At 37.8% G+C, this 12,628-nt stretch overlaps 1 protein-coding gene across 5 annotated transcripts in view; it reads right to left on the reverse strand.

The window, feature by feature from the left end:
• Positions 1-9,665: 9,665 nt before the first annotated feature.
• Positions 9,666-12,628, reverse strand: part of LOC146651458 (collagen alpha-3(VI) chain-like) — a 106,578-nt gene continuing 103,615 nt past the window's right edge. For all 5 annotated transcript variants that reach the window (XM_085383894.1, XM_085383895.1, XM_085383893.1 and 2 more), the window contains 3 exons: positions 12,334-12,393; positions 11,371-11,556; positions 9,666-10,480 (listed from right to left, as the gene is read on the reverse strand). In XM_085383894.1, the coding sequence (XP_085240020.1) occupies positions 10,440-10,480; positions 11,371-11,556; positions 12,334-12,393 (287 nt within the window). In that variant the 3' untranslated portion in view covers positions 9,666-10,439. The remainder of the gene's footprint in view (positions 10,481-11,370; positions 11,557-12,333; positions 12,394-12,628) is intronic.

The following is a 12,628-nucleotide window of genomic DNA, read 5'->3' on the forward strand; positions in this document are numbered from 1 at the left end:
TTCCTAATGTTTTGGTTTATTGAAAATCTTTATCATTCAAGCTGTCATCCACATACAAACACAGGAAGCTCTGTTGGACATGCACCTGAACAGTGTAATGAAGTGTTTTGACTTGAAACATTTTCCTGGCAAACTGCACACGACGTCAGATTTCAAGCATCTGTCGCTCTTTAAACAACCTGAGGAACGTGATGGGAAAATACTCCTTAATCTGTTTCTCTTCCACTGGAAGCAGCTGAATTCCTCTTGTGGTGATGTTGCTACCTTACATGGAGGTCAGGGACCTCAAGGAGTCAGTCACTGTAAATGATCCCAGTTCCCTTTCCCTCAGTACTAATCAGTTTGTAGCCTCTGAAGTGAATTGCGGGCAGTTTCTTAATCATCCTCAAAACCCTGTTTCTTTCGTTAACAAGTATTGTTGGGTCAAGAGTGCATTTATGGTTTTAATGTGAGTACAGGCAAAGTGGTATGTAATCAGTAAGAGCTGCACTGTGTTTGTTGTTGTAAGCCTCGGTGGGATTTTACTGCAAGATTTAACTGAACCAAAGGAAAAGGCTATGAATGTAGAACTCATTTGTGGGAAGAGATCCCAACTTTATAACAGGCGGTTTCAGTTATTTCAGAAGTTATATAGTTATCTTTGTTTCATGGAGCATAAACATAATGCATAATTGTCCTCATCATAAAATCTCTCAAGTGCCTACAATCCATTGTTACTCCCAGATTTTTCTGATTAAAACTTAAATATTTAGAGTTTAAAGAAAGATTTTCAGTGTTAAGTGGCATTTTGCTCTGGTAACAATAGCTCATGAAAACAACTGGAATTATGTGCTTTGGCCACGATCTAATGTGAATTACATTTCTATTATTCTATTAGGGGATTTTTTTTATTAGGGCAGATGCAACTCCCTAAGTAGCAGGTTTATTGTACAAAATAGGGACGTTCCTCCATGACAAACTTCTTGTTCAACTTAGCATTAGACATCAGAATCACACGAGCTTAACTAGCCTTCTACTTTATTGAGAAATATCTGATCTAAATTATCATCAGACTGTGAAAAGACTTCCACGAGGAATCTCTCAGCCCCACATTTACTGTAAAATAATTTAGTCTAAAAGGGGAACATTTTTCCAGAACTTACTGGGGAAACTTTTGTTCCTTCTTTTGCCTCAGAACTCTTTGGTCTTTCACTTTAGACATTTAACTTGCCAGAGCCAAAGTTCACCAATCCAGAGAGATTTGCAGACTGTATGCTCAGCATTTAGGCTGACCATGAATGAACAATAGCAGAAAGGCGTGCTGGGGATCCTAGAAAATGCCCATTTTGAATTCAAGTAGGCACTGAGGAAGGGAAGAGCTGAGTGTCCTTGTGGTTTCTTATGTGACTCAGAAGTTGCAGATAGCAGAAGTGCATTTATTGCTCTGCTGCTCAATGTGAAACTCATTACAGGCCCCTGAATTTTATGGCTCTTGTGGAAAGACGCAGAGCCAGCAGTATGAGTCATCAGTGGATGCATGTGTGCTGCTACAGCAGTAAAAAATCCTCACTCCTTTCCCCTCCCCTTGTTCTTTTGGCCACAAATGTTATAAAACCTCCAGGGACGAAGCAGGGCTCCCACGCTCAGAGTTTAACCTTGCCAAGTTCATCAGCTGGAAAGTAGTTGAGCAAACCAGAAACATAATCATTCACCAGGATCACTTTGTCTATAAGACCTTATTAAATGTACTTTTGCCTGGCTTTCCTAACATCAAAACACACTTTGAACCACCAATTAGTATTTCACTCATATTCAGAAATGTTAATGCAGTTCAGGCTGGTTTTTCAAGTCCAGACCGCACATTTTTCAGTGATTTTCTTCAGTTTAAGTTTGTGGCTCAAACTTCAATGGTCTTCCATCCAACAATGTTTATGCTGGCTCTCTCATGGCCTCTATATGAATCATCAGCCTGTATGAACTGACCGCACAACCACAGGTTTGGTAAATGCACCATATGGTGGAGCCAAAGGAGCTGGTTGAGAGAAATAAAAGTGACTCCTCATGATAATATGCTGTCATAAAGTGGATACAAAATTGTTTGAGATCGGGTTCAAATTGCTCTTGTTTGTGATTCAGAAAGAAATGAAAAGGGGTTTCAGCGGAATGACTAAACTTTACAGGCAATTTGAATACACAAGCAGAAATATTTAACTTTTAGTGGTAGCGCACACTGTATGAGCTAATCCATGAAAATGAAAAGATTTATTTCATGCATATTTGGCAAAAGTCATCTTCTCAGATGGACAGACACCTGTGATATTTCTGTAGCTTCAGATCAGTTTTATTTTCACACTTTCAGTCATGAAACTGTATTCTTTAGTTTCACAACAGACCTCAAATTTCTGTCTCAAACCCACCTGAATTTCTAGGATTTTCTGAAAGTTTTCTAAGACTGTCTTCACAGAATTCTACTAAAATGTTCTGAAGCATCTGAAAATGCATCATTGTCCATTTGTCCATCAATTCATCTTTGTTCTCCTTCTTATCTAAATAAGGGTGAGAGTGTGGCTGAAGCCTACCAATAAATCATGAGCTGTCACAAGGCAAAAGGCAGGAGAGGTCGTCGGTTTGTGGCTCGGCTGCAGGAGAAGGTTGGAGCCGTAGGTTCAGGTGTGGTGTCAGCGGAGGCTGACCAGAACCTGATTGTCATGGCTGTGTGTAGGCAGGCAGGAAAAAGGACCCAAAATGCAGACTTGCTGAGGCGGAATTTAAACTCAAAGTCCACTGCTTTATTGCAGGCATAAATCAGGAAACGGAACAGAACAGAACGATGAGGGCATGAAAGTGAAACACACAGGCCAGAATGAGGGTATGACACCACGACGAGCAGGAGCAGACACAGACACTAAATACAAGAGGAAATCAGGGCAAAGGGAAAACACCTGGAAGACACAGCTGACATCAACTAACAGACAGAACTGGCAGACGCCAAACTAGAAACACCAACGTAGTGCACAGCCTGTCAAAGTAATGCAGGACACAAACTGGCACAGAACAAAACCAATACTAAACACTAGAAATCTCAAATTACAAGAAAATGATAAAATAACAATACACAAAACACTGGGTCACCGACCCAGGACCGTGACACTGATGACTATTGTCTGATCATGCCTTCTGTATTTGAGTAGGGTGTGCAGAGTGAAAGGATGCAGCTGGAAAGTTGCACAAAGGAAACATATTTTGTGGTACTGTAAATAAACATCTTTGAATGTGTACTTTCTCATGCCACATGCACTTTAGAGAGCATCTTTTATCTTCTTCAATCCAAACATACATTTTCTTCTATGCTAACACTAGCTAGCATATGGATAGGATATATAGGATAACACTAGCTCACACAGATTCCATATGAATGATTTAAACCTAGAATCTTCTTGCTCTTAGGCAATGGTGGTAATCATAATACCATTCTGCTGTCCCTTACTTTTTTCCATGTCTTGAAAATTCTGACTAAAAATTCCCATGACATGCAATCTGCAGTTCACATCTACAAAACCCCTGCAGAAAACACAGGATATGAACATTTTTTAGGCCCAAAGAAAAGTCACCAAAGTAAAATAGTACATTTTGAATGAAAGGCTGCAAAGAGCTAATGAAAGGATTGCTGCTTTTTCACATTCTCTATGACCCATTAATTACCTCACTATAACTGAAAGAATAGTTTCCTCTGTCACACAGTTCTGAAGTTATTTGTTTAGTTCAAATTCTGCCTTGTAGCTGCAAGTTGGAAGACAGTGGTTTGCTTTGGCCTGTGCTGAATGCCCCGGCAGTGTATCACAGTGAGCCGCTGTCAGTAACTCACTCCATGCTATGGAAACTCTGACACACAATTACCAGTTTCTGTGTCGTTTTTTCTACATCAGTGAGGTCTGGCAAGTTGGTTTTAACTTCTGTAGGTCTAGTTTTACAACCTGTGAACTTGCAGTGAACAAAGCCCTGTGTTTAAAAACAAAAAAAAGACTTAATCTGCGTGGGTGGCATTCCCTCAAGTATTAGTAAAAGGTGATCTATGATCCAGGAAGCTGTATCCTACATTTAGGTCATCTACCTTGTGAAATCATTACACATAGTGTATTACACTGAGCATTTGTCCCAAAATTAAAGAAACTCTGCCAAGATCTTCCTAATATAGCTGGCTAAATATATATTTGAGTCTTGAGTCTGGAGACTGAATGTGTCACTTGGATGAGTGTTAAAATGCAGTATCCAGATAAACAGAATAAACTTTTCGAGAAAGAAGAGTTAGAGAGGCAAGATTGAGATGGTTTGGATGTGTTAAGGAGAGATAGTGGTTATATTGGACAAAGGATGTACAATATCTATTTTCCTCCTGCCAGCCAGGATATTTGATTATTCATCAAATATCAGCGTAATTTTTGTCCTCGTGCATTAGTTTTTGTATCTTGTTTTTGGCAGAAAAAAAGTTCATGAAAACTATGGTAAAAATTGTTTGGCAATCAAATGAACTGTGTGAAATGACACCCCCCCCCCCCCCCCCCCCCCCCCCCCACACACACACACACACACACACACACACACACACCCCAAAAAGAAAAAAAAATTCTGATAGCCCATTCGGAACCTTTATGTATACATCACATTATAATCTGTGTAAAATAACTTCTTAAAGTCTATTAAATTCCATAAAACGATCAATTTTATTTTTCTACATTTGTGTTTTTTTCCATGTTAACTGTTCGAAAAAGAAGATTTAAAAAATGAAATATACTGTTCAGAAGTCACTGCTGGTGGCTGGATGAGTTACCATTTACTCTGATAGATATAAAGGAGAAAAATGACAACTGTGACAAGTGTGTTAGTGATAAACTCCAGAAACATGCAACCCACAAATGTGTATATTCAGTATCTCAGAAGAGGATTACATGTGTACATCTGAATTTTAGCCTCAAGCAATGTAACCAATCTTTGACACATCAGACCAAAAGTACAAATTCCCACCCATGTAGAGAAAAAGACAGCACTGGTGTAAATACATCAAGTCTCACCACTAATTGTGAGCAGTTGTTTTTAGTTAAAGAACTGGTTTTGAATTATTGTCCTCTAGCGGAATGTTTGTGATATGCTAACAAGGTCTGACTGTATGTGATGTTTGTCATTCAAAATACTTTAACTAAAGCCTTAACAGCAAAGCGTGGAAAACCAAAACAACTAGATCAGAGGGTGAGGTTTTTGTCTATTTATGTATCATGTCTGGAGCAGTACTTGTAAAAAAAGAAAAGAAAAGAAAAACGTTAGATTTGATTGGTGTGGCCTTTTGCAAATAGAGTATTTAGCTACATATAAGTAGATATCTGAACATCACCCTTATGTGTTTGCTAAAAATGACATTCCAAAGTGTTAATCTGCTGGTTAAACTGCCTTCACTTTTCTTTCCAGTCACTCTTTCCAACCAAAGGAGAATTAGAGGCCCATCTCTGAGTACCACTACTGTGCTCAGTAATGGGCTCTGCCATATTCTATATTGAAAGTAGCCAGTTGGCATGGTTCGGTCATCTGACTTCGATGCCTCCTGGGCGTTTCCTGGGTGAAGTATTCCGGGCATGTCCTGTCCCAAGCAGGTCCTTGGCACACCCAGGATTCACTGGATGCAGGGGTAGCTGTCTCTGCTCAGACAGCTGCCCCTGCAATGCAAAAAAAGATAACCAGCAGAAAATTGATGAATGAATGGATGAGCACAGATTGTGTATAAAAGCAAAGCCAGTACAGGCTTGTCTTAAACCAGGATTCTTTGTAATGACACTCATGCGTCACTCCTATGTTTGCAAAAAAAAAGTCAAGAGTATTAAAATAAATGGGTAAACTGCCCTGTGATCTGAGTAACAGGAGCTGAAGAGTTTATGGGCTCAATTTCTAGCTTCAAGTTCTATAAATATAAAATGACCATTTTGTAAATTTTGGTCCTCTAAGAATCAAAAACATCAATAAAACTGGGTGTGAACCTTGTCATCACAAGCATGAGGACATGGCTCAGTGAAACCAACAAAAGGACATCATCTACAAAAGGCAGAAACTGGACTTTGTTGCCACTGTTATGTCATCAGTGAAACTGCTCAAAGTTGGCAGATACAAAGATATTTGGCACAGTACTGATTAGTAACCACTGAGGGTTAAAAATATTTCAATCCAATAAATCAATGTCTTGATGACTGCTGGAGTGAGGGACATGATTGGCAGGTGTTTGGGGAATGAACTGTAGCCATGTTCCATCTGCTAGGTTTCACCTGAGCTAATTTTAATTACTGAACTCAAGCATTTTAGTGAAATTACTAGGCTAATAATATGGCTCACTGTGCACTTAACGTACCATCCAAGGAGTTGGTGCTTCGTTTCTGTGGACCAGGCTTGTTAACCTTAGGTGACCATTTTATCTGTCATGAGACAGCCTACGCTACTGATGTGTTGGGTGAGTGTAGCTCAGGATGTAGAGCAGGTCAGCTACTGATTGGAAGGTTCGTGATTCAATCTCTGTCTGCTCCAGTCTGCATACTAATTTCCTTGGGCAAGATCCTAATCCCAAGGTGCTTTCTGATGCATTTATCTGAGTATGAACCTTTGATAGAAAGATTATAGGGGAAAAGTGCAAGGTGAGTGAGGCAAGTTGTATAAAGTGCTTTGAGTGCTCAGATAGAGTAGAAAAGCACTGTATAAGAATCATTTCATTTAACATAACTTAGCCTCCCATTCCGTCATTCAAATATGGTCATTTCTAGCTTAAAAGAACTATAATCTCAATAATGATAATATGAATCTTTTTTTAAGATGAACATTTAGTTTAACTTTCTGTTACTAATGTTACATTCTGTTGCATAATGGGAAACGAGGATGGTTGTGGTAAGATACAGAATGATGATGAAAGAACTGATAATATTTAAAGACCCCATGAGTGATGACATCTGGAGATTTTGCTGTGGCTGAAGAGAAATCACATCTGCAGACTTTTTATATTCACACGCTGTTTGCATTTCTCCTCTCCTTTGTATGCTTATGAAAGATTATCTGATCACTTTGGAATCTTTAAAGCTTGCAAATACAATGTGTTGCTTTAAAAGTTAAAAAGAGAAATGATCTATGAAATGATTTACGGATGCATTACATTCACAGAATCACAAAGGAGTAGAATAAAATTTCAGTGGCTGCCCTGAGAATAAATCAGAGATCATAACTGTCAGAGACAATTAATTGTAAATATTTTGATTTTTATTGCTTCTGGGAAGTAGTCGGGATTTTAAGAATATAGTGCTGTATAAAAATAGGATAGTTATTAATCACTGACATTTTCACCATACTTGTGAAGATAGGATGAATTATTAGAATCTGTCAGTTATAAGGATTAAGGATGCAACAGGGCTTCCATAAAATTTGGTTCTGAGCTTATTGTTACTGGATTGGAGATGCTGCAAGCTGAGCTGAAGATGAGCTCTTGTTACTGTTCAAAATCACAGCTCTATCATGAAAATACAGGAGAATCTGATAGATTATAACAACTCAACTGTAGAAAAAATATTTCATAGGAAGACCTACTCAGCAGCTATCTGAAAAAGATGGAGGGTTAAAATCTAGTCTTGTAGAGCAATCTCTGGAGGGTAAGGGGTTAACAAAGGAAAAAATATATATGTGTAAAACAATAAACTTGCTTTGAAAATATTTGCAGCCAACAGGATAAAACAAGTTGAGTCTAAGAATCTATATTTCTTATTGATGCTCATCAGAAAAAACAAATGAACTGTCTTCCATCAGCTATCTGCATGCAGAGGTCTGAGGAGTCTTCCAGGAATGGTGACGTTTTTTGTTTTTCCCAGACAATTGATTTGTCACCTCTCTACAGTGATAGGCAGTGATTTCATACCTCTTGATCTCTAATCTTGAATACTACCTGCTCTGGAGCAGGTTTTGTTCACCATGTTGATACATCCTGTTGTGAAGAGAAACACATTTATAGTACAAAAAAACCCAGGGTTAGGCCCGAAGTCAATAAGCCCAAATCCAATTCATAGTACAGCCCTAATGATACTAGGTTTCTGTGTTTACTTTATGTCTATATTAATGAGTTTTAGATTTAGTGCTTTCTTGGGGTTTTTTTTTTTTTTTTTTGGGGGGGGGGGGGGGGGGGGGGGGGTTGCATCTACTTAGTTGTAACAGTTTTAGTGCTATAGTAGTAACTGTTATGATCTTTCTGGTGTTTCTGCTTCCCTTATTCTGTGTTTATTCCTTGGTCCTTTTCTGTTTCCTTGTTTCTTATGTCTTTTGGTTATTTCCTCTTTTACTGTGAAAGTTTATTTTCCTTTGCAGTGCTTCCTGTCCTTCTCCCCCTGATTGTCTCGTTCCAGGAACTGTCTAATCCCCAGTTAGCCCTCCTCTAGTGTGTATGCATAGTTCTATCTTCCTCAGTCTCTTTGTTCTCTCATCTGTTATGTTACCAGTTGTGCTGCCTGAGTTTTCTCTGAATGTTTTACATTTCTCTTGTGTTTTTAGTTCTTCACCATTTGATTCCTCTTTGCACAACCATCTGGGATTCATTCTGACCCCAATAAAGATTTGTAGTTTATGATAATCTGACATCATATATTACCAAAAATATGGGGGGTCGGGGGTCAGGGGAAGCCCTACTCAGCAGCTATCTGAAAATGGTGGAGGGTTTGGATCTAGTCTTGTTAAAGAGATTGCCTGGGGTCTAAAGGATTGACAAAGAATTAAGCTTGCCACAAAAAAATCAACCTAAAATTTTCGACAAATACTTGGAAAAATAACTAAGTTAACTAAGTCTACAATCCTAATGGCCACTAATTCAACTGAAAGTAAGTTCAGCACTAAAATGCTAGGTGCTTGTTGTTCTGCTTTTCTCTAGTTAATGCAATCAGATTGCCAACTAAAACTCTAAACCTCAGTACTTAAATGAGCTGTGGCCCCCTGATAGCACTGTCATCTCACTGGAGGGCCACTTTAGTGCTCAAGTTGTACAAAAATCTCCGAAAATATAGTGTTTTGTTTGTTTGTTGTTTTTTAAATATATTGTATTGCAAGACAAAACTGCAAACGTGAATGCAATTTTTTTCCCTCACTCTTAACTGAAGCCTTTCATTGAACTATCAAATAAACACATTGTTACTCTCTCTCTCTGACCAGACACGTGGCAGGACTTCTGCTATAATTTTGTTCATATTTAACAAAATAAAAATGCAGTCATAAGTGTACACAGTAGTTTTTGACTGGCAGTGAAAACTGTTTCCTTTACTCCAACTCTCTCACTGAACTAACACAGCCAGTCCCTCAACATGTATTCTCTGCTCATATTGTCTTCATATTATATAATGTTTTGTTTTACTTACGTTAACATTGCACTCAACAGCAAACAAGTCCTCCTTAACAAAAAATGTAATTTCAAGGGCCAAATTGCATTATATTTCTTCATGTCAATATACAAGTAAGTACGGTTGAAGTGGGCCGCAAATTTGATACCCCTGCTCTAAATCATGCTACTCCAATGAAGTAAACTATCACTTTGCAAATGAACTTCCATTAAACACATCTCTGTGTGACATGAATGTCTAGCATTTTACTGCTGTGCAACATTTAATTCAAAACAAGAAATAAAATGAATCAGTTGCTCATGTTTATTAGAAAGTCTAATTCATTTTTATTTCACCCTTTCCCACATGGAACATAACTTTCTGCAAATCCAAAATGAAATGAAAAATAAAAACAGCTTGAAAAGTACATTCTGTTTCTCAATAGCTGGAAATCTTGTGTTTGAGGCAACGGATCCAAGTGCACTAAACATTACATTAATGTTGGCATCCCAGCAGTTGGTCGCTGTCTTTACATACACACACGCTGCCACACTAGACTTGTGTAAACATTGCTGTGGATTTGGTGACAGTGAAATAGTGAAATAATCCACAGGGATGAAGTGAGTTTAAAAAAAAACAAAACAATGCTGCTATGTGAATCTGGAATGTAAAAAGAAGACTTAACCATAATATAAAAAAAGATTACTGCTTTAAAATCCTTCATGTACTGAGTCATTGCTAAACACTGTCCAAGATATTCATACATGTTTCTTGTTTAATCATAAAACTGAATTTTAAAAAAATATGAAAACTGTGATCGTTCAAGAGAACGTGATTTTACAAAACCAAATCCACTAAATAACTTCTGTAAAACAAACATATCATGTAGCACCAGTAGGTTAAAACAAATCATGCAGCAAATTGTGTTGCTTCCTTCTTGTTGTGAAAAAGACTACTTCAAGAGTTGGGGGATAAAGTCCATGTTTGTGGAATCCAGTGCAGCCACCATTACTTTATGCCCATTTTGGATGGTTCTCCTCAGAATCTGCTAAATGGAGGTAAGAGCTGGCCATGTCTGTGACTTTCGTCCTATGTTTTTATTGTAGCAATGACTCTTTGGTTCACTGGTTCTGGGGATGAAGGAAGAAGAAAACATGATTAAGTCCTTTGTATTTGACAAAATTCCACGTGTATTTCTATTAAATCTCTATTTAATCACTTGATTCTCAAGAGACTGTCTAGAGAAGTGTATGTGTTATGCTAGCAGCAACTAAACATCAATTTATTAACTCTATTTCTATGTAGATGCTTTACATTCAACCAAATATGGGCTAGCTAATTTGGTCATTATTAAAAGCATATTTAGATAAGGAAGGCAGGGGAGTTTGTGCTTAAGCCAGTTAAGAAAGGCTTGAAGATACAATTTTCTGCAACATGATAACAACCATTTTTCAGTGATAAGTGTAATCAACTTGTACTCCTTCAGAATGATGGCTTATGACTTTTAAACCTATTTTATGGGATTGTGTTGGGCGTCTCCTTGCCCATGCAAACAGTGAAATGGTTCATAATATTGTTTTCTGAGCAGCGGCTCTTTTTGGTAAAAGAGTGAAACATAGCTCAATATCATTATAAGCTATAAAACTTTATTTTGTTATAATCAGCCTGTTTTGTGCTGCATTTTAACTCCTTACTCCAAAGTTTTTTCCTGATCTGGGGTCAATTCCTTCCAAAAAGTCACAAAATTCATTTTTAGATACAGGAGAGAAAAATAAGGGCATATTTTCATTTCTGCTAGATTTGTCTTAAACATATCTGTGACAAATAGTTAAACAATAAGCCATCTGAAAGATTTATACATCTAAGATGATTCATCACATGATTTGATTTACTTGTGCTTAATGTCTTGTTACATTTACTGTGACATTTAGCGCAGAACAGCAAGCTGATTTCAACTTTTCCATTCATTAAAAATGACCAGTCCCTACTGAGAGAAGAGTACTACTAACAAGAGGAGTACCTGGTTTTCCACAAGCCTTCACACACTGCTCGTAAGTGTCGAAGCGATTCTGGTTTCCACCACAGCCACCGTACCAGAAGCGCATGCAGCTCTTGTTGGCAGCATCGTAGTGCCACTTGAGAACAAATTTGGCACAAGTACCTTCTTCTTGTGGAAGCTGGCAAATGTCCACAGCTGTAAAAGCAGCTGGGAAGAAAATGAGAAAGAATAGTATTCAGTAAAAGGATGAAAACATGTGCAGCTAAAGGTTATGCGATATGTGCTAAATTACACTTTAAATATGAGATTTGGTGACTGATGGGATCAGCAGTTTTCCATATGAGATGAGATATGTGGACATATAGGTAGATAAAGGTTTATAGTACATTTCCTAGCTGTGAGTATGTGATGGCAGTTTACTCCAAAGCTGATAAGTTACTGATGACTTAACCTTGTTATCTAATAAGCCTTCTGCTAAAAAAAAGTAATGAATCCTTGAATATAGCTTTCTTTCCATTAATTTTCTCCATGTGACTTGGCTCACGCCATTGAGAAAAAAACATAACCTTGGCTTGGCTTTTTATTTGCACCATCAGCCATGTTTAGAGAATGTGAAGGGCAGTAGAGGATCCAGATGCCCCTGAAGACATAGTATTAATTGTACTGCAAAGTCAGCACAGCGTACAGCAGTGTGGAAAATATACGTAACACTAATATTACTTCCAAAGCCAGTGGCTGTTATGTATATGTTTAATGATGGTCTAAAAAGGTTTGATATGGATTTGCTTGCTTAAAACTAGACCAAAGGGAAAGTTTATTTTCTTCTGGTTAATATTTGCATACCATGCACATGCATTTACATCAATTTCAGCTAATCAATAAAGTGGGTTGGCAAGGAAAGCATGTGTAACATAATATTTTTGGAAAGAAGTAATCATGATATTCAGGTCTTAATATTGCCAGTGAGTGTATATTGGAGCTTACCAGGATCTGGGAGGACCTCCACCTGTTCAACTTGCTTCACCATTGGCTGAGGCTCTCCCACTGTGAAAATACAAAAATATTACCGTGGTTTAACCTTAAAGGGGCAGATGTTGTTATAAAATACATAAATAAATACCACAACATTTTTCATTGGCTGTTTCATAAGCTCCCACCCCTACTACCTGGTTTGGATGCTATTAGACTGTCTCAAAGTGAGCTGACTCCTGAAAAACTAGCTTTAGACTAGAAATAATTATTTCTGGTGTCTATGACTAGTGCCTCATTTTTAACAAGG

The sequence above is a fragment of the Rhamphochromis longiceps genome, linkage group LG16 (genome assembly GCF_057381845.1).
Source record: "Rhamphochromis longiceps isolate RC_006_pf linkage group LG16, R_longiceps_female_GT1.1, whole genome shotgun sequence".
In the NCBI taxonomy this organism is placed as follows: domain Eukaryota; kingdom Metazoa; phylum Chordata; class Actinopteri; order Cichliformes; family Cichlidae; genus Rhamphochromis; species Rhamphochromis longiceps.